Source organism: Hippichthys cyanospilos, chromosome 19 (genome assembly GCF_059441005.1).
Source record: "Hippichthys cyanospilos isolate Australia breed blue-spotted pipefish chromosome 19, RoL_Hcya_1.0, whole genome shotgun sequence".
In the NCBI taxonomy this organism is placed as follows: domain Eukaryota; kingdom Metazoa; phylum Chordata; class Actinopteri; order Syngnathiformes; family Syngnathidae; genus Hippichthys; species Hippichthys cyanospilos.
This window is the reverse complement of record NC_142387.1, coordinates 11,737,854-11,759,878: the sequence shown is the minus strand read 5'-3', so window position 1 is coordinate 11,759,878 and position 22,025 is coordinate 11,737,854. Positions and strand designations below refer to the sequence as shown.

General features: G+C 40.7%; 1 protein-coding gene across 1 annotated transcript; it reads left to right on the top strand.

Annotated features, from left to right (window-relative positions):
- Nucleotides 1-1,335: 1,335 nt before the first annotated feature.
- Nucleotides 1,336-22,022, top strand: ubr2 (ubiquitin protein ligase E3 component n-recognin 2). Its single transcript, XM_088442004.1, has 46 exons — nt 1,336-1,437; nt 2,892-3,175; nt 4,384-4,462; nt 5,684-5,794; nt 5,941-6,071; nt 6,149-6,287; nt 7,215-7,277; nt 7,495-7,615; nt 7,692-7,799; nt 7,911-7,999; nt 8,103-8,201; nt 8,973-9,136; nt 9,211-9,310; nt 9,381-9,509; nt 9,584-9,767; nt 9,874-9,935; nt 10,539-10,649; nt 10,730-10,795; nt 10,865-10,981; nt 11,078-11,141; nt 11,232-11,356; nt 11,423-11,475; nt 11,551-11,653; nt 11,728-11,776; nt 12,091-12,245; nt 12,375-12,477; nt 12,548-12,657; nt 12,756-12,839; nt 12,913-13,094; nt 13,351-13,562; nt 13,645-13,738; nt 13,826-13,987; nt 14,343-14,428; nt 14,501-14,564; nt 14,659-14,807; nt 14,890-14,945; nt 16,081-16,177; nt 16,267-16,334; nt 16,737-16,875; nt 16,960-17,050; nt 17,210-17,337; nt 17,818-17,926; nt 18,334-18,465; nt 18,528-18,698; nt 18,759-18,860; nt 19,884-22,022. The coding sequence occupies exons 1-46, from the start codon at nt 1,351-1,353 to the stop codon at nt 20,023-20,025; spliced, it is 5,274 nt and encodes a 1,757-aa protein (XP_088298130.1). The 5' UTR covers nt 1,336-1,350; the 3' UTR covers nt 20,026-22,022.
- The last annotated feature ends 3 nt before the right edge of the window (nt 22,023-22,025 follow it).

Here is a 22,025-nt window from a genome sequence, read left to right as displayed (position 1 = left end):
TATTTAGTAAAGCGCGTAATTGATTCTGGCGAAACAGCGCCCTCCTGTGGGTGTTTTTGGAACACGCTGAAAAACGCACTTCTAAACATGAATCTCGTTCTTTTCAATATTCCGCACAAATTATTCATTGCAGGCTGGTTTTGTTTTTTTGCGAGTCATCCGGTCTCGGCCACCCACACGGCTTCAAAGCTTTTTGTCGTTGCGGTTTTTGCAATTTTCATCCTTTGCGGCTTTGTTTCCCCACTTACTGCGCGTCTTTCAGTGTCCAATTACCATGGACTTAAGTGCGCGTTGAATTAAGGCCGAGAAATCCAGAGAGACTCACACATTGGAAGAAACTCAATAAAAAAACCATTAAGAAGCATTTCGAATCCAAATTTACAGCAATCGTTAACATGGAGAATAATTGCTCAGGAAACGAGCTTAGGAAACAGTCATCAAAAGCAGTTTACACATTTAAACAAAGGGAGATTTTGAAATAGTATTTTTGACAACTTTGAGTACGCCCTAAACAGAGCAAAAAAGGCGTATTTTGAAAAAAAAAACAAAAAACAAAAAAACAATACTGTTCTTGGTATTCAAAAGCATGCCATTAGATTTACTGATATCTTCATAAAGCCTGTTAAAATCCAACATATCTTCTGAGTTGCCTTCAAGTACCCCTACGAGTTAAAAAAAAAAAAACTGAGTACATTTATTGAGTAACACCGTTTGTGTCATGAATGACATTGTACATCTGTATGAAAAACCCAGCAAAATAAAGTCATACAATGTTTTGCAAAGAAATCACTCTAGCACTAAGTTGCGTCATGTTCCAATCATTTTGCTCTTAATTCGAAAATAAAACTACTGCTCTTTTCAATTAAATTATATTTGCTAATCCCTTATAGAAAGACTTTTAAATGTAATCTAACCTGTGGCTTCACATACTCCAAGGGTAAAAAAAAAAGATTTAAAAAAAGTCCTGGACCATCCGTGACTGATTTATTAAACTTCAGAATTATTAAGAAGAAGCTTTAAAAAAAAAATGTAAAAAAAACAGTACCAGCAGTGTTTCGTCCTTATCCCCTTGCAAAAAGGGGGTTTGCTGTCTTCATAAATCCTAAAAATTATTTGTATACCTAATGTCCTTTTAGGGCGTTTTTGTTGTAAAGGTAGAAAATAACGTGAAAACGCAGTAGAAATCAATATATCTAAGCGAGACGACAGATGGCAACGTAAGATGGCCGCCGGCGTCTTCGCCTTTCCCCTCAGCGAGTTCCGCTTTCGGCGATTTGGCTCCCCCTCCTCGTTTCAAAATGTTTCCGCTTCCGGGTTCTTCCTCTTCGCCACAGAGCTGTGGGAGGAAAGATGGCGGAGGCAGAACCCGACAGAAGAACAGTAATGTCCGATTTATGTTCGGAATTTTTGAATTTCTCCGCCAAGGACACCGCGTCGGTAAGCGCTTTAATTATCTGCCAGCTTCCGTGACACTCATCTCTTACGCTGTCACGTCACCCCGAACTGTTTGACCCATTTTAACTGTTGTTTACGGGATTATTTTGCCGATCATTGAAAGCTAATGCTAATATTAGCTTCTCGTAGTGTCGAAGTATACAACATCTGGATGTGAGTTGAAGCCTGTCAAAAACAGCCCGTCGGTGACAACATCGACGTTTAACGTGAACACAAACTGTCGATAAAGCATTCACTTCCGGACCGTTTAAAACATCGCAATTCAACACATTTCGACTATTTCTGTTCTCTGTCTACGCACTGTATTTTTTGTATTTACATGCTCTATTTTTGTTAACACTGTATTTTTTTATTTACATGCACTATTTTTGTTAACAAACGGGATGCACATGTAGCTTTTGTCATTTTTAGACCCTGACCGTAAATAGTATAAACAGAAAATAAACAAAGTATAAGAATAATGAATATATTAGATAAGTGCGAACCTAATTCTGACAGCCATTTCAAATCAATGATGTAGAAGTGGACAAAACATTTTATATTGTGTCACGAAGAATGAACTGGCAGCTCTTTGTGGGCCATATTGTGTGGGACTTATGTCAGAGTCCCAACGGGTGACACAAACGAAGACTGGCAGATCTGATTAATCTCTGCTCTGTAGACTTAGTCTCCTTTTAGATCGGAAATACTGGACCTGCAGTATGGCACAGAATAGTACGCTTAATTTTCATATAGTGATGAGTAAAAATGTCATATAAGGCCTCACTATAATTTGTTTTGACTGTTTTTGTCAAAAAACGAAATCATCAGCTAAATGCAAAACAGAACTTCAAATTCTTTGTTCAAAACAATGTTAGGCAGCAAAGGATAACGTTTACTTATTTAACACTAAAATCAACGATATATTGATCTCACAGCTCCTGAGATTGGCTTGATTGTTTGAAAACACTCCTACAATTTGTACATGTTAAAACTAGCACCTATTTATATTTTTTATTGTTTAACGAGTTTATAATTGTCTCACTAGGAAAGTAAATATGCTCAGTAGAGCACAATTATTCAGTCACACTTGTGATGTTTACTTTTATTTGAATGTATTACATCCACCTGAGGCCCATTTGTGTCCACAGTATGTCCATTTTGTCTCATAAAGACAAAAAAAATGTGTCCGATAATTCAATTATAATGCATAAAGACCATAAATAAGAGCGGATGTGTTAGCATTAAGCTAAGTCTTCCAGTGTTTTTATTTTCTTTGTTTTCAGTTGTACAGTGGAATGTTTTTTTTTAATCCACTTTTCTTTAGGTGTGTGTGTGTGTGTGTGTGTGGGGGGGGGGGTGTACATCACTCGTACTGAAAACCCAAAGTATTATGAATTATTGCTGTACGTGTTTTCTCGTACGCACCCTTAAAAAATGTCAATTTCATTTTTCAGCGGTGGCTGGCCGAGTCAAATCTCCAAGTGGGAATCTACCGTCACTTGGCCGAATATGTCCCCAGAATTCTTTGCTTGGGGCCCAGCGGCTGCAGTAGTCGGGAGGAGCAGAGAGAGGAGCAGAGGGAAGATCTGGCATGTCAGCTTCTCCTGCTGGCTCCTTTGGAATGGCTCCTCTTGGGTGAGGATCCGGCTACAGGTCTCCCTCAGCTGCAGGAGAACAATCAGCCCTCGCCACTTTGCGGACACGTCTTCAAGGTTGGAGAGCCCACCTATTCCTGCAGGTAAGAAACATACAAGTTGCTCCAGGGATCAAACACATACACGTGGAACCAGGGCTGCACAATTCTGCGAATTTCAATCGCGATCTCGAAATATACATGTCAAATCAAGCACTTTGTCATCAAGCCACCAGGGGGCAAACGCAAGGTTAGGACTAACTGAAAATGCCGACCTCCCGATATTTCAGCTTTCAAATCCGCCTTAAAAGCGTTTAGGTGGTGATGTTTCCCACATGTTTGCATGCCAAAAGCCTCTGCCTTTGAATCACCCTAATATATTATTTACCATTGTGAAGTGGCGTTGAGTTCCTCACCTGATTCCTAATATACACAGTGCTAGCTGTCAATTGAGACCCATTTTGAAAAATCCCCCAAATTGGAATAAATTCAGTGACTGAAAATGACATTTTGACTTCTAATTGATTAAAATTTGCTTAAAAGTAAATAATGTGCTTGGTTCTAAGTAGGCATCAATTTTTTCCTTGGTTTGCACTCGGCTGTGTTGCCCTGTGTGCCAAGTTTTTGCCATGTCCTGAGTGAATTTGTCTTAGCTATTATTTACTTTATTTAGTTTAGTTTATTATTATTATTTAAGTATCAAGCCTTGTTTATATACTGCTTGTTTAACAAAATGGCAAAAAAATAGACTCATTTTACCAAACATGATGAATAACCGCGATCATAATATTGACAAAATAATTGTGACAGTTATTTTGGATATAATCGTGTAGCCCACACTTTCGTTTTTAATTGTTTATCTAGCACGCCTCTATGGTATTTAACTTCTTACATTAATTGAGTGGCGTTCAAGGTAACAGCATCTCGCCGCGAACAATGTACTGACGCACAAGCATTCTTGACATGCCTCAACCTGGCATGATTGAGCTGCGTTTTCACATCACCCGTGTGACAATTCCTTGTTGAACAATCAAACTGTCCGCCTACCAACTTCTCGGTGCACTGTGGTTTACAGTAACAGTAAATTGTATTAACAATAATGCTGAGAGTTAAGTTGTTCACTGCCAGCCCATTAAAACTAGAGTTTTGGGTTTCTCAATTGCAGTCAGTGAGTAACATGAATTATTTATTTATTTATATTCTTTGTTATTGTTTTTTTTTTTTTATCAAGAAGGCGGTCTTCTATATAGAATTGTTCCTAATAGAAAACATTTTTTCTGGTAACATTTTCTTTTTATGTCTGTGTACTCCAGGGACTGTGCAGCTGACCCCACCTGTGTTCTGTGCATGCAGTGTTTCCTGGGCAGCGTTCATAAAGATCATCGATACAGAGTGAGTACACAAGACTCAGGAAATGACACGAAAGAATCTAGACAGCGTGCAAATCTGTTATTTGACATCCAGCTTAAGGTCTTGTCTTCATACGATTTTGTTTTGTCCTCAGTAACCCACCACAGTTATTTAGATGTAAGGTTGTGTCTCCTATTTTTATTCCAAAAGCGGCACTAGTGTGGAAAAAAATGTTTTATGTGTAAGACTTAGTTTAAAGCTGCCCTCGTTGCCCTTAATAATCCTCTTCAATGTCTTATTCGTGGAGATGGTCCTGAAATGGCAGTACGTGTCCCCCAGGAGTACATTAAAGTACTTGATCGGTGATAAGGGATTTTAATATGGTTTTTGCGGGTATCTGCAAATCTAAATAAATGCTTTTTAATGCCGTGACAGGAGCACAGCATTTATCTTTTCAAATTAAGAGCAAATTTATTAGAACATGGAGTAACTTATTATTTTACTGTGACCCCTTTGCAAAACATTGTATGGCTTTTTTTGTTAAGTTTTATTCACATTGTTGTTAGTGACACAATTTTACTGGATATCAAACATCGCAAATAATCACTCAGTTGCCATGGATAACTCCGTATTTTCACGAAACACTGAACAGAAAGCTGCTTGAAGGTTTCTGCAAATTGGACAGGTGTTTCAGCCTTAGCAGCTGCTAGATGTGACACATGGCGCCCAGCATCCCGCTGATACTGTTGATCCGTTGATACGATACCGTAACCTTTAGGTGTGACAAGTATATGTGTCAGTAGGTCGTGCTGCACTTTCCTGTTTTCCTGGTCTGCTCAGGCGCATGTTGACTATGCTGACTCACTTCCTGCCAATCAATGACGCGTGAATAACACTCGGGGACAGGGGTCATGAGATGAGATTTAGATTTAATGTTAGAATCGCATCTAACTTTGTCATATGAAATTACTCTCCCCAAATTGAGATAACTGAACTTTAGCAAATATGGTTATGGTGGAGCTCCTCGAGAAAATGTGTGACCAAATCATGTGCGGTTTGAACAACTAAAAAAACTGTCTTTTTCTCACATTTCAATTGAAGCTTACTGAAGATCTTATTAAGACATCTTAAGGTTAAAGTTCAACCCGTCACCTGCACAAAGCCCAACATTGCTCACGACACGCACCCAGGAACCGACAGCTGCTTGTCTCCTGCAGGTGACGCACCTGCCTCATGTATATATATGTGTGTGTGCGCGTTCAGATGACCACGTCCGGTGGCGGGGGGGTTTGTGACTGCGGAGACACTGAAGCCTGGAAGAAGGGTCCTTACTGCCACAAACATACACCGACCACCAACAAAGACTCAGAGGAGGTGTGTGAGCTATTATTTTCTAAAAGCTTCACGACATGCACCGCATTATTCAACATGCCGTCTTAACTTAAAAAAAAAAACAATAAGAACCTGTTCCAAATATTGAATCACCTGGAAGTATTTAGCATCTCTATGTACCCCTGCAGGACCCTGCAGCCCAACTCCCACCTGACATGGTTGTCCGCAGCTACAGTATTTTTTCCATCATCCTCAAGTACGCAGTGGATATGCTTACATGGACACAAGAGGATCAGCCTCCCGCAGGCCTCGAGTCGCCGTACGTATCTTGCCTGGAGCGCCTGGGGCACTTATGTCATCCCATTTCAAACATGGCGTGTGCCCGTCTTTCCGCAGTGAAAGAGGAGACAACTACTACTGCATGCTCTTCAACGACGAAGTCCACACCTACGAACAGGTCATCTACACCCTGCAGAAGGCCGTCAACTGCAGCCAGAAAGAAGCCGTCAGCTTCGCCACCACCGTGGACAGAGACGTCAGTATCGCTTTCGTTTACCTGATAGCTTTATTGGCTGAATACCATAATTCCCCAAATATGACACACACTTTTTTCATGAGCGCGAAGGCCAAAAGTATGGGTGCGTCCTATGAATGGTAACTTAAAGCATTTATTATTCGAAACAATTCAATGAAGATCGAACTGTTAGCAACATAAGCAGAGTTTTGACACACAGATATGCATTTTTATCGGCCTGTAGTCTTTCTTAGAATAATTACCGTAACGGGACAAACTAAAGGGCGGACATCAGGCAGAAAGTTAGCAGAAAGTGCAGCTAACAACAGCTTGTGTCGCCTGAGGTTGTTGCAGTATTATTTTCAATAAAAGAAGCGAGCAGGCCGAACCACCGCCCGAGTCCGTCTTTGTTCACACAGAGGAATATTACTCAAACGGAGAGGGTCATGAAAAAATTATGATGTCTCCACCTTATTCAGTGAAGAGTGCACGGGTTCGAGCACACAGAAAGAAATTCCGTTCGACTCGTTTATTAATTGTGGGCTTTTGGCGTACACACAATCATAATTGACGTGAAACGTATTTATGGTAAAATGAACTCCAGCCGCATCACGTGGAAAAAGAAAAACAACCGCTTGGAGCACGTTACATTGCCGTTGCATTCACTGATCGCTCACAGTGTGGGAAACCTGACACACACTTAACTTTACGTGCAACAAATATATAATTTATGGATATGGACACAAGAAAATAAGAAGACTTTTGATAGATGTGATTTATTCTGTTTTGCTATAGTTTTTACATTGTTGCCAAAGTGTTGGAGCATCTTTTACATGGTAACGTAGAAAATACCAGAATTTAACCACAAAACCTTATATTAGGTGCGTCCAATATTTGGGGGATTATCATCACGATTGTTGCTAAAATATATTTTGTGTTTATTTACAGGGCAGGAAGTCCGTCCGATATGGAGACTTTCAGTTTTGTGAACAAGCTAAGACCGTCATTGTGGTAAGTTTCTCGAATTTTTCATTTGCTTTCTGTTTTCCTCATTTTTGGAGGCGCTAAATTAATTATGATTTTCGGTCATCTCTTAGAGAACCTAAAATTGTCCAAATCTCTAGATTTGTAAAAAAATCAAATCAAATAAAATACAATCTTAGTTGACAGTTGTATTTGTATCACGCATTCTTAACTGACAATCAATATTTGATGATTTTGTCTACAGAGGAACACCAGTCGCCAGTCGAAGCCTCTCAGAGTTCAGGTGATGCACTCGTCCGTGGTGGCCCATCAGTGTTTCGCTCTCAAAGCTCTGAGTTGGTTAGGACAAATCATTCAGTACTCAGGTATGTCTTCATTTGAACAGTTCACGTTTTTTCACGCCTGTTGGACGTTCCAAAAAAAATCCTTTTTGTGTTCCAGATGGCTTGCGGAGGATCTTGTGTCAGGTGGGACTCGAAGAAGGTCCAGAAGGAGAAAAATCATCACTTGTTGACCGCCTAATGCTCAACGACTCAAAGATGTGGAAAGGTCTTTTTGTTTTTTTATATTCATAGTAAACATTTTCTCAGGGAGAATTTGGAAATAACATTTTCATGGATCTCCCCCAAATAATTATTATTTTTCCCCCTCCCTGTGAAGGCGCTAGGAACATCTACCACCAGCTATTGATGAACAGCCTCCTCATGGACCTCAAGTACAAAAAAGTCTTTGCCATCCAATTTGCTAAGGTAGCGCTTATTGATATTGTATCTTGACTCTTTGTGATTAGGGAAAGCAAACTTGCTTGGAAGTTCACGCCTGCCTAAAAAACAAACGTTGTCACCGTTTTAGAACTACAGACGCCTCCAGACGGATTTCATGGAAGATGACCATGAGAGGGTGGTATCAGTGACCTCACTGTCTGTGCAGCTGTTCACCGTGCCATCAATGGTGAGTTGGAGTTTGCGCCCACACCATATCGCTTCATCGGGGAGTTATGAACGCGGAATATCCTCTCTGTGGTGTCTAGAGAAGGTGAAGAAAAATATTTCGCTTTGCTTGTTCAAAACGGCTCATTCAGATATGAAACTTAAGATGATTAGATATTAGCGAAGACTGAAGTTATCTGCTAAGCAATTGTTTCGTATCATTTGCTCGAAAAACAACGGAGCCAAAAAGAAACCAGTTATGGTCCAAACATTTATGGCCTGAACTGGCAATAATTTAATATGATGATCCAAGGCATCGATCCAACTTTTTGGGTTAATTCATTTTAGAGATAAGATCGATTACCGATTTATTAATAGATAAGGAGGCTGATGACCGATATTTGGAGCTGATAGTCATTTATTGAACCACTTGTCAAATTTGCATCATGTTAATTTTTTGCTCTCATTGATTTTAGACAATTTACTTTTTTTAATTTCTCAATAAAATTGTTTCAAAATCTTTAGAGAGCTTCAGGGTCATCACCTACCACCACCTATTTTAGATTCTCCTCAAGCCCAACTCAAAAAAATTGAGAAAATGTAAATAGTTTGCCATTATTGAATTTCTGGACTCATCTAAAAATAAAAACATATTAAAATGTTTTTAGAGTGCGAGTGAAAAGTTCAGTCATAATGTAAACAAGTAAATAGCATTCTTAAGTTACCTCAAGTTCTGCAATGATCAAAACGATACTAAATATTTTAACAAGAGCCTCCGTGTGTTGTATTTCAGGCCCGGATGCTGATGGTGAAAGAGAACCTGATGACCACCATCATCAGGACGTTTGTGGACCATCTCCGTCACCGAGATCTTCAGGGGCGCTTTCAGTTTGACCGCTACACCGCCCAGCAGGCCTTCAAATTTGGACGAGTCCAGAGCCTCATTGGAGACCTCAAGTAACAATATCCTAAAAATGTTTTTTTCTTTATGCGCTAACGATGGATGAAGAGATGATTGTCTGCCCATCCAGGTACGTCTTAATCAGTAGACCCTCAGAATGGAGCGATGAGCTCAGAGAGAAGTTTCTAGAAGGTCTGGATGCTTTTCTGGAGCTCCTTAAGTGCATGCAGGTAATCGTGATGGCAACCGTGTAGACGCGCGCCCCAGAAAGCAAAACCTCATCGATTCTCCATCTTTCAGGGAATGGACCCAGTAGTTCGGCAAGTGGGCCAACACATCGAGATGGAACCTGAGTGGGAGGCGGCCTTCACCCTACAGATGAAATTAACACATATCATATCCATGATTCAGGATTGGTGCTCCACTGATGTGAGATATAATTTTGGCCTTCTTGTCACATGATCCCAAATGATTTTTTTTTTTTTTTCTTCATGGCGCACCAGGAGCGAGTGCTGATCGAGGCCTACAGGAAATGTTTGAGCGCAGTCAGCCAGTGTCACAGCAGCCTTCCGGACGGTGAACAGCCAATAAGCTTGAGTCTGGCTGGTCACTGTGTGGAGACGTTTCTTTACCAGGTTTCTCAGGACAAAGTGTCCATCCACCTGCCCGTCTGCAGACTACTTGCAGGTAAGCGCGCACAGTGAGACTTGGAAACGTTTTCTCCTAAATGGATCAGATTTTACCATTGCTGGTTTGACATGAATAATGTCATTTGCATGCACCATCCTTCCAGGTCTCCATGTTCTCCTTAGCAGGACCGGAGTTGCAGCTAGGCACCCAGAACAACTCCCATTGGTTGGTAACCATTTTGCTCTGTCTTAAGATCTTTAGGTCGGAGGTCTCCAACGTTTTTAGCACCACAGACGCACAGATGGGATGTCGGGAGTCTCAAACGTGCTTTTAAGGCTGCTGTTATTTGCAAGCTCTTCTCCATGCTAGATCGTTTCCTTGTTAGTTTGCGGGTCCTTTTTGGCTGGGAAGTAGCGCTCGACGTCCTTACCGAGAGTAATCATTATTTCAAGTAGGAGCCCTGGTATTGCCTGTTAAAAGCTTTTTTTTTTTTTTTTTCGAAGTCGCAGGCTCGTCACCTGTCTCTTGAATGTGCTTTTTACCCTTCCCATAGATGTCTTTTTCTTACTCGTTTTACTTTTATGTGAGTGAAATTTTGGCGCTCAATTGACCGAAACGAATCTATCCGTCGGATCTATCTGGCCAGTTTTCAAAATAAAAGATTTTTCAAAGTAAAATATCTTTCAGACTCGGATAATGCATAAAACGGAAATAATTCATGATTTGGAGCGCGGCCAATGCGGCCCGGTGCAATTGGATCCACGGACGGGTACTGGTCCGCGGACCGTTGGTTGGAGACCTCTGCTTTAAGTGTCTTTTTGCCTGCAGGGAGAACTCAGCCCCCCACTTCTGATTGAACTCCCCCTGCGGTGCCTGGTACTGTGTGCTCAAGTGCTGGCGGGAATGTGGAGAAGGAACGGCTTCTCACTTATAAACCAGGTGAAACTGAATTTCTGTCTATACTGTATTTTTGCGATTGTTTTTGCATTCAAATTAAACAATGATGTTCTCTGTTGCAGATTTATTATTACCACAATGTCAAGTGCAGAGTGGAGATGTTTGACAAAGATATTATCATGTTACAGGTACAAAACAATTATGCCGGTCGGATGATTATTTTATTTATGTATTTATTTATTTTTCTGTTTTCACAGGCAGGGGCCTCCATGATGGATCCGAACCACTTCCTGATGATCCTCCTTAATCGTTTTGAACTTTTCCATATTTTTCGGTTCGCAGACTGCAGAAAGAGATACAGACCGACCAATAAGGTTATTTATGGGATTGGTCACTCTGACACACCCCCTATTTTTTTTTTTACTATTAATCGCTTACCCGTTTCCTGCTTTTCTCCACCTGTTAACCAGGATTTGGTCCAGCAAAACAATACCTTAATCGAAGAGATGCTGCACTTAATCATCACCCTGATTGGTATATGTCTGAATTCTGAATTTCCGTCATGCTTGTTTGTTAGAATAGCGTTTGAAAATTGGGTCTGATGTGAATTGTTATGTTGGTCAGGTGAACGCTACGTAGCAGGCGTCGGCCAGGTGGAGCCGTTTGACGAGGTCCGAAGGGAGATCATCCACCAGTTGTCAATCAGACCTATGGCTCATAGTGAGCTGGTGAAAGCTTTGCCAGAGAATGTAAGACATTTGTCTCTTTTTCACCCCTTTATCAAGGTTTACAATTTGAATGTTTTTTTTCTCCAGGGAAACAAGGAGACTGGCTTAGAGCGTGTCATTGACAGCGTTGCTTCGTTCAAGTTAGCGTTTGTGTCATTTAATTTCCAACGGCACGCCGGTGAAAATGAAAGGCTAAAAACCATCTGACTTTACAGGAAGCCGGGCGTGACAGGCCGTGGTCTCTACGAACTTCGTCCCGAGTGGAGCAAGCACTTCAACCTTTACTTCTATCACTACAGCAGAGCTGATCAGTCCAAGGTACACAAATAGCTTTCATGCGATCGGCTGTTTATACTACATTGGTTTGACGTCACTGTGTAATGTGTGTGCAGGCGGAAGAAGCTCAGAGAAAGTTGAGGAGGCAAAGTGAGGAGAACCCAGGTGAAAACGAACAAGAAAAACACTAACCGATGCTATCAATTGGGGAAACCCTAGACCGAAGGTTGTTAACGGTTTTGAAATGTGCAATTTCATGTTCCAATTAATTTGCTTTTAATTTGGAAAGGAAAGCAGAAACTCTGCTAAAATCTCACAAGTGCCTTCACATTTGAGAACCGCTGCCTTAAACTATCAGTAAAATCAATGGCGATGTTCATGGAAAATCTGAGACATTTAAATATTGCCTGTTTTTCTTAATAGTCACTGCACATACTTCAAATTGAAGTTTTTCAAATCTACGTTTTTGTGCCACGCAGTCCTTGCCCCACCAGTTCCCCCGGCCTTATGCCCTTTGTTCGCTAGCCTGGTGAACCTTTTGCAGTGTGATGTGCTGCTGGCTGTGGAGGGCGCAGTACTCCAGTGGGCTATGGAGCCCCGGGGAGGAGGATGGACAGAGTCCATGTTGCAGAGGGTGAGATGCTTTTCATCGTCAAATTCAAAATACAAATTTAAGATCCATAAGTCAAGTACGTGTGAATTTAATCAACTTAAAAACCTGAGGAACTAATGATGTCTATGTGCTTGCGCGGTGACTTTTTAGGTGCTCCATTTGGTAGGCATGGCTCTGCTGGAAGAGCAGCAACAGCTGGAAAACAGCAACGGCGAGGAGGAGGTCACCTTCAACTATACCGCCAAAATCACACGTCAGTACAGCCATACGCGTACCGGTTTTCTCATTTGCATGCATGAAATGGAATATGTTTGTATATGTAGGTCCAGGTGATGCTCCTAGTACTTCAGGAAGTGTTCTCGCTTTGCTAGAAAGTCTCCAGAATGCTCCTCACCTAGAGGTCCACAAAGATATGATCACCTGGATCCTAAAGGTACAATATGTTGTTTGAAATGTGAAATAACCGCTCAGTGTTTGGTGTTTGTAGTCAGCAACGGTAAGGAATAGGTTAACATGTTTTTTTGTGTGCAGATGGTGGCAAACATCAAAACCATTCGAGAACGGTCCTCCTCAACCTCCACCGTAACCATCAGCCAAGGACAAGGACCGGAAGAGGTCAGTCGCAAAACGGTTTTATCCATTACAACCCTCCTGATATTTCATGGGTGTGTTTGCGATCTTTCCGCAGACGATACGAGACAAAGACAAGGCGGAGAGGAAGAGAAAAGCTGAGATGGCGCGGCTACGGAGGGAGAAAATCATGGCTCAGATGTCTGAGATGCAAAAACATTTCATCAATGAGAACAAAGAACTGTTCCAGCAGAGCCTCGAAGAGTTCGAGGCGTCCACTTCTGCCGACGCTGAGCACAGGTTCACCGCCTTTCTCCTCCCCGCTTACATATACGTCTTGAGATTTTGTGGTGATATTTCTTTGTTTTTGCATTTTTGGGGATTTTTTTTCCAGACTTGAGCCATGCCCTTTGTTTGGGGCATGGTAAGACTTTTTTTTTTTTTCCTGTGCTTTGGTTTTCTCTATCTCTTAACTAACTAACTAACTAAGTTAAGCAAGTAAGTAAAATAAGTAAGCCTGGGTGAAATTTTACCTTTGTCTCTTTACCTTTTGCAGCCCCTCCAGTTCGGAGCCCCCCTGCGTCTCTCAGGTGTGCGTCGGCCCCGCAAGGGTGACCAAAGGAGCTGAGCGGCGCCAGCCGGTCACCTGCATCCTGTGTCAGGAGGAGCAGGAGGTCAAATGTCACGGCAGCGCGATGGTGTTGGCGGCTTTTGTTCAGAGGTCAACCGTCTTGTCCAAAAAACGCTGCCAAGCTTTGCCCAAAGCAGGTGTGCTTGACTCGGCAGTCTTTTATCAAGAAGGACTCAGATCAGTTCGCGGTTTATTTATTTATTTATTGTGTTTTTTTAGAACAACTTGACCCTTTGTTTATTCATCCCGACCTGTCCATGGGCATTCACACCACCAGTTGTGGACACATCATGCATGCCGCCTGCTGGCAAAGGTGAGAGAGAGGCTTGACCCCATGTCCAATTAATGAAGACAGCATTCTCAATGGACCGAAATAGTTACGACAGCCATTTTTGTTTAGGTATTTCGAGGCGGTGCAGTTGAAGGAGCAGAGACGGCAACAGCGTTTGCGAGGTCACACCAGCTACGATGTGGAGAACGGAGAGTTCCTTTGTCCTCTGTGCGAGTGTCTTAGCAACACCGTCATCCCTCTGCTGCCGCATATACAAACGCCAAACCGATGGTGTGTGTTACACATTTTCATCTGTTTTATTTCATTCTCATCTGCCAAAAAATTGCATTGCTAATGATGTGTATTTCTTTAAACCATCACAAAATAATGGCGTGCAATGATTTGAAAAGGAAACGCAATTTAGAAGTAGGTTGCTTCATGTTCCAATTCATTTGCTCTTCATTTGAAAAGAAAGCATACTGCAAAAGCCCCTTTTACACATTTACGTATCCCCATAACCACTGTGATACATGATAGTGTGCATGAGAAAATTGATGAGAGATTTACCATTGAACCTTTTTAGTTTCATCCAACAGCTGTACAGATTATTTTGATTCTTATCTGCATTTTTCCATTTGTCTTTCAGTGTCGATCACCCCAGTCTGTCTGTTTGGTTGAAGACCACCAAGGAGCAGATAGCAGCGCTGCGCTATGCCCATCGAAAGCCTTCAGGTGGTCAGTCCAGTCTTGGAGAGTTCTTGAGTCACGTCAAGTGTAGTCAATTACGTTCTGTTTCTTTCTCAGATACAGCAGAAGACGAGGTGGAACCTCCAGTCCCTGACGGATTCAGACTTGATTTCACGCCACTGTGAGTTCGCAATCAGTCTGATCGATGTCACGCCATCTCCCGTTATAGCGCGAACAGCTTTTAATGTCATTCCCAATCGCATTCCTTCCATTAGCAACCCCTTCTCCAGCAGCATCACCGAGATGATCACCACGTTCAGTATGTCAACCTACAAGGTGGGACTGAAAGCCAATCCTAATGAGCAGGACCACAGAGTCCCGGTGCTCAGTTGGTCCACTTGCGCCTACACCATCCAAGCGATAGGTACACACACACACACACTCCATAAATCAGATCCAATGTGCACATCCCGCAGTGTCATTGCAAATAAGCATCTGCTTTCCAGAGCGTCTCTTGATGGATGAGGAGAAGCCTTTATTTGGAAGTTTACCCTGCAGACAGGTAACGCTACCTCTTAAATGATCATTTATGACCCAATTTAGTCCTTTGAAGGCTGCGGTTTATCTCGCCCTAGCAGACTACATAAATTCAGCCAGCCACAGTGGGCTCAAGAAATATTTAACACTTAAAGCCAAATTGAATATGGAAGGCTGCAGTCCAGATGTCCAAATGGGTTCCTGGAACTTAACTGAGGAGTTTTCAGAATGAACACATAGCAGTAGGCATCCATTACTGTTTGTTTTTTAAAAAAAAAAAGTAGTGGTGTTTTTTAATCATTGTTTTTTTTTTGTTTGTTTTAAAAAAAAAAATAGTAGTGGTGTTTTTTAATCATTGGTTTTTTTTTTCAAATGCCAGTTGTGTGTCATCAGTACCGGGTAAAAAGCAAAGGAATAACATTTATTCCGTAGGTGCACCTAAAAGCCTTTAATTTGATCAAACGCTGACAGTGCACTAAATCATCATTTTTGGGGAAAAAAAAAATAAAAGAATTGCCAATCTTCAGTTATGAATGTGGTTTTTACTATTTAAAATGTTTGAAATTTTGGTATGCTATTTATGCTCCAATTGTGAAGAAATGTAAATGGGGACACGGTGGAAAAAAAAAACAAAACGCAAGGTTTTGGCGTTGATCTAATCAGTTTTTTATGTAATCAAGAGGTACTTTTTCCCATTTTTCAGTTGGTATTTTCCATAAATCATCGTTATTCTTAATTTCTGATTTAAAAGTTTTTCTTAATTTCTGATTTAAAAGTTTGACTGACTTATATTGTTTTGTTGACATTCCCTTTAGCGCAGCTCCATCTAGTGGCTGAAAAACGCAGGAAAAAAATTGTTGTTTTTTTTTTTAATCATTGGTTTGGTCCATATTTTTTTTTTTTTTCCTATTCAAAGTAATAACTCAAAATCGTCTTTTTTCGTTTCTCGTCATTTCTGATTTAAAAGTTTGACTGACTTATATTGTTTTGTTGACATTCCCTTTAGCGCAGCTCCATCTAGTGGCTGAAAAACGCAGAAAAAAAATGTTTTTTTTTTAAATCATTGGCTTGGTCCATAATTTTTTTTTTTCCTATTCAAAGTAATAATTCAAAATCGTCTTTTCTCGGAACACAATTTAAATCAGTCTGTACTGTTACAGGACGAATGCTTGAGCGCCATCACCAGGTTTGCTTCTACCTGCTGGACATCAGTCTCATTGCCTGCGGTCCACACGCACTTCATCAGATTGTTTGCAGGTCCGCCCACCTTCTCCCATCTGACATCAATGCAACGTCTCTCACTGAAGACAAAGAATGAACTTTTTGGATGTCTCTCTCTTTTGTAGCTCTGGTTCCAGACCCGCAGGTAGAAAACACTCCCAGCATCCTGGATATTGACATGTTCCACCTTTTGGTGAGTTCCATCCTCTTTAGTTATAGACCAAGGGGTTTTTCTGCATCAATTGTAGAACAGTGATTTTTGACATTTTTATTTTTTTCCAATAATCAGGAATGACAACGCATATCCTCACATTCTTAGCTTCACAGAATAAAGCCATACAATGTTTCGCAAAGGAGACACTATAACACAGCAAAACGTTGATTCATGTTCCAGTTAATTTGCTCTTAGTTTGAAAACAAAAGTACTGTTCCTCTCACGGCATTAGAAAGCACTAAATTAAATTTGTTGACACTTTAAGATGATTATTTTATTAATTTAAGTCGTAGTTTTTGCTTAATAGCACGATAAGATTGTTAGCTTCGTTTGCGATCCAAATCCTGTAATGACCCAAACTCAAATTTCCGCCCTTTGTAGGTTTACAGCGTCTTGTCCCACACGTCCGTCCACAGTCTGGACCAGTCGGGACGCCGCGTCATGGACTCGGCTCACATCCACCTCCTCCACCTCGTCGCCGTCGCTCACCTGGTTCAGGTTCTGCTCACTTCAAACATGGGTAGCGCACAGCCTCGCAAAAAGACCTTTTTCAAATCCCGCTTTATCTTGGAGTTGACTTATTTCCCCGCCTTTCTGTCTGTAGAGGAGTTGTGTATGGAGCAGGACAACAAGGGATCCGAGGAGGAGGAGCTTACATGTCAGCTTTATAACATACTGAAGAACGACCTGGGCAGGTGAGGTCAAGATTTAAAAGTTGAAGCTGCCGGCTGCACACTCTTGCTCAATTCGGCCGCCATTTTGGTTTTCTTTGCTTGAGGGGAATCTGGATTGTTTTGTTTGGTCTGGTATTATTTTGCCCGCAGCTGAAAGTGTTCCTCCATGTGTATTTTTAGTGTTTTACCTGAGGTGGCGCCCTGGCAGCTGTGGCGTTGCGTAAAAGCCGGCGTCTTGCCCTTCCTGCGATGCGCCGCACTCTTCTTTCACTACCTAAACTCAACAGCGCCGCCAAGTGACCTGCTCGGTAATAACGATGAGATTACGTGATTTTTTTGCATCGCTGTCTTCTGGATTATGAGCCATTGGTGCTGTACGAACTGCCCAACAGCCAATAGCAGGGCACTTAGAATAAATTAAATAATTTATTTAATATATTTATCAAAATAATAAGTCATTAACTCATTAAATTCCAAAGACTTATCTTCACCTTTTTTAAAAGACATTTATTCCCAGGTACTTTTTTTTTTTTTTTATTTTCAAAAATTTTCAAGTGTTGGCTACTAAATGAGTGAGGAACTCAAGTCATTATTTTCAGATAATTGATATTATATATTCTTTTTATCTTTATTTACTGTTTTATTTTATTTCAATCAGGGGGTTTTGTATTTGTCTGTTTGATTACCTTTCATCGATATTAAGACTTACTAGTTGCTATTATTCCCTATGTGAAAACTCAATAAACAGATGGTTAAAAAAAAAAAAAATATTTGTGCGCGTCTTGCAGGTACAGGCGCCGACCAGTGGGAGGCACTGTGTAGCTACCTCAGTCTACCCTCCAATCTGCTGCAGCTCTACCAGAGCCACCAAATGCTGCTTGAGCCACTAATACACAGGTAGCGCTTCTTAACTTTTGTGAAATTTTCTTGAAATAAGTATAGATAGATAGATATTGATATATAGATATTGAACAAAGCCATTGATTTACATCTTTTCAGTTTTATTTAATAGTTTTTTCTTAAAATAACACCTTGAACACACACACTTTTGTTTTACCTGTGGATTGCCCCCTAGTGGCTCCAGTGCTCAAATCATGACAAAAAATTGCGGCTTATTGTCTGAAATTTCCAGCAATTATGCCACAATTTGCATTTTCTGGACTCTCAATTTGATATGTCCGTTTTTTTGCATAAACGAACAGAAATTTAAATCCATCAGATTTGTGTGTTTTTAAAATAATTGTTAGTTGCAGCAACAAGCTAAAATAACAGTAAAAACAGGGAACCTTTTTGCGTGCGTGCAGCTGGTGTTGCCATTCGTCCGTCAGACCCAAATTGCAAGAAGGCCGAGTCATCAAGTTCCCCAGAGAATCCAACCGACTCATCGACCTCCCTGAAGATTACAGCGTCCTCATCAACCAGGCGTCCAGCTTTACGTCAGTACACGCGCGGCCCGACGGCCGAACGGCAGCGTCCCAACTTGTCCCGACGTGTCCAGGTGTCCCCGTTCGGGAGGAGACAAGTCCCGCGCCCCCACCCTGTGTTTGGTTTGCGGCGCCATGCTGTGCTCGCAGAGTTACTGCTGCCAAACGGAAGTGGACGGCGAGGACGTGGGCGCCTGCACCGCCCACACTTTCACCTGCGGCGCCGGCCTCGGACTCTTCCTCAGGTGCCGCCCGGATCTCGGCCGCTCCGTTCCGACGGCCCGTAACCGGGTTTTTCTTTTCAGGGTGAGAGAGAGTCAGGTGTTGTTCGTGGCTGGGAAAACAAAGGGCTGCTTCTACCCGCCGCCGTATCTGGACGACTACGGCGAGACGGATCAGGGCCTCAAGTGAGCATTGAGTTTTTTTTTTTTTTTTTTTTTTCTCACTTTACTTTCTACATAAATGCAGAATATTAATATTAATAGAATGCACACAGTAAAACCTTTAAGTGTAATTTGATGGAATAATGGACATTAGGTTTTGGTCTGTATCCTATTAGGTCCTAGTGTCCTCTATGAGGACATCCTGGCCTTTCCGATGATGTCTCATATGTTTAGGGGAAATGCAGTCAGATTTGCTGTCTTACTCAGACAAAATGGACACAGCAGTGGACACAAATAAAGAGGCTGGGTCTGAGGAGGATGAGTTAAAAAAAGTGATTTGCTGCCATCCGATGGCTCTTTTAGGCAACTACAAGTCTTTTTTTTTTGAGCGGACCGAAACAACAGGGTTGCAACAAAAAGTAACAAAATTAAGAAAAATATAACTTCTTTTATCTCAGGAGTTACTTTGGGAAAAAGAATTACTGGGCCAGGTGTATGGTTTTTGTTGTGTTTGTTTTTTTTCCCCTGAAAAGACAACCATGTAAGGCTGTTTTTTTGTGTGGAGATGACAAACGACCATGTTTTTTTTTTTCACTTATTTTTATTCATTATATCTGTATTTCTATTTACAGTATTTTTTTTTTATCAAATATGCTCTTATTTATTTTATATATATGTATGTATGAAATTTACTCATTTATTTTTTTAACTCCTGCTCTCACAATTTTTCTCAGTCAGACATTAATATTCGATCAGATTTAAAAATAAAAAATAAACACTTTAATAAAATTAGACAAAAGGCCAAAATATTAAATACGGAATAAAAAAAATTAATTGTTCGCCTTCAATTAGTTTTTTTTTGTTTGTTTGTTTTTCATCCTTTTGCTTTTTCTGAGTTTAACTATTTAAAACCATAAATAAATAAATGTAATTGCAGTCTACAGGGTTGAACAGAAAAATGGAAGACAAAAAACAAAACAAATAAAAAGGCTACAAAAGGTGAAATAAATACGTCAAAAAACCAAATCAAATGAATTCGTGTTGCAGGCGGGGAAATCCACTCCACCTTTGCACGGAGCGTTACAGGAAGATCCAACGTCTGTGGCGGCAGCACGGCATCGCCGAGGTCATAGGTCACGCTCAAGAGGCCAATCAATCACTGGTGGCCATTGACTGGCAACACCTGTGACGTTCAGGCAAGCCACAACTGTCCCTCCCTCTTCACCCACGCACATACACTATTTTTTTTTTTTTTTACGTTGGGTACAAAAAGTAGTAGACCCCCTCATTTTTTTTCACTCTGTGTCACTGCAGCCATTTGAAGGAATAAAAATCATTTTGACAAGAAAAACAAGTTATTAAAAACCAAAAAATTAAATGATCATAAGTATTCGGACACACTCGGTATTAGTTTTTCACAACTGGACGTGGAGATTCTCTGCCATCCTTTCTTGCAGATCTTCTCCGGTTTCGTTAGGCTGGGTGGTGAATGTTGGGATGCTCAATTGGGTTTAGGTCTGGGTACTGATTGGAGTCATTTTTGAAACCACTCCTTTATTTGAGCAGGGCACTTACACATCTACAGCACCGGGTGGTGCTCTCATCGTCAAAAATATTTGGGAGTTAAAAACGTTTTCATCGCTGTCCACCTTTTTCGAAATCAAATCATGATTCAAGAAAAAAAGCTTTTTCTTCAGGTTAAAATATTTCAAGATATTCGTGTTAATGTGCTAGATTATTTTAAATTTTTTTTAATCGGCGTCAATGAGCTCAGTTGCTCAAAAATGTTTAACTCTTTCAGTGCCGAGCGTTGTTATCGGAAATGGAAAGCCGTAGAAAGCCAGTGTGTGTGCTATGTCTATTTAATAAAGATGGTATCATGAAAGATTGACTTCCATTCTTCAGTTCCGCTTGCATGTAGGTGACAGCTGTGTTGAAAGTGTGGAAACACTGCCATCCAATGGTCTCAGCACTACAGTGCACTATTGGCTTATAAGCATTAGTCAAGGGTGTCAGCTACCTTCCATAAAAAAACCATATTTGATGAGAATATTATTATTTATTATCGCTATGACAATTTTAAAAGACAAGAATTCTCGCCCATGGCACTGAAAGAGTTAACGATTAACATTTTTTTCGTTTCAGGCACTTTGATGCACTTAAAGCTTTTTCTTCAGATTCAGAATAAGCTGTAACCTCTAGAAACACCTGAAAGTTGATTGAAATGGCATTTTTGTATTTTTAATGTTAAAATTAATAGTTTGAGGTACCTCAAGATATGAAATATATATAAACTGGACTCAAGGTATGAAAAAAAAAATCACTACATGAAAAATATCCCAGAACTAGTTAGTTTTCTACCTCAAGGTACCGTTGTACTTATACATTTTCGTATATAATTAGTAACTACATTAATCTTCTTTCGTCCGGTCCCTGCAGCTGCAAAGCACCACCATCATGTTTTAATGGAGGAATTTTATTGAACAGATAATGAGCTTTTTCCTTCTCCAGGAAAAGGAAGTCAGATAACAGTTGTTTTGGGAACAGTTTTTTTCTTTTTCTGTCAAGATTGTGTGGCAAGTCTACTCTTGAAATAAAATGACTTTTTTTTTTTTTTTTGGGCTGCAATGACAAAGGGCGAAAAATTTCAAGGGGCTATGACTTTTTCGTACACGCTTAAATCTGCATCTGATTGGCTGCTTTTGAGCCGCGGAGATGACGTCTGACTTTGAATGTCTTCAACTCTCGGACTGAAAATGTGAACAAATGTATATTTTTTTCCCCCCCTCTTGTTTTATCAAATTAAGAGCGGGGAATATGGATCATGTTTCTCGCATATCAAGTCACATATCGGCGCTTTTTTTTTTATGTTCTTCGTTTTTTTTTTGTCAGATCTGTTTGTATTCAAGGCGTGGGAGATTTTTTTTATTTTGAGCGCATTTTTTTGCGAGGAAGCAGCATTTTGTTTTTGTTTATTTCGGATTCTTCTCATTTCCTGTCAAATAGGCGATTTTGTCCGTTTTTTTTCTTGGTAGTTTCTTGGCATCTGCTCAGCATGTTGCCTTGGTTGCCGTGGCTTCATTTCTTCAAATCGGACTTGTCAATATGTGAATTCTTGTATAAATGAGAATATTATGTACAAAATTGTATAAGACTAGCCAACAATAAATGACTTTAAAGCAGCAAGAG

What these genes read in the sequence shown, in the direction of transcription:
- ubr2 (XM_088442004.1), top strand. Translation starts at nt 1,351, where the DNA reads ATGGCGGAGGCAGAACCCGACAGAAGAACAGTAATGTCCGATTTATGT. An exon ending in CTGAAGAACGACCTGGGCAG is followed by an intron (nt 17,051 to 17,209) that starts GTGAGGTCAAGA and finishes GTGTATTTTTAG; the next exon opens with TGTTTTACCTGAGGTGGCGC. An exon ending in CTTGAGCCACTAATACACAG is followed by an intron (nt 17,927 to 18,333) that starts GTAGCGCTTCTT and finishes GCGTGCGTGCAG; the next exon opens with CTGGTGTTGCCATTCGTCCG.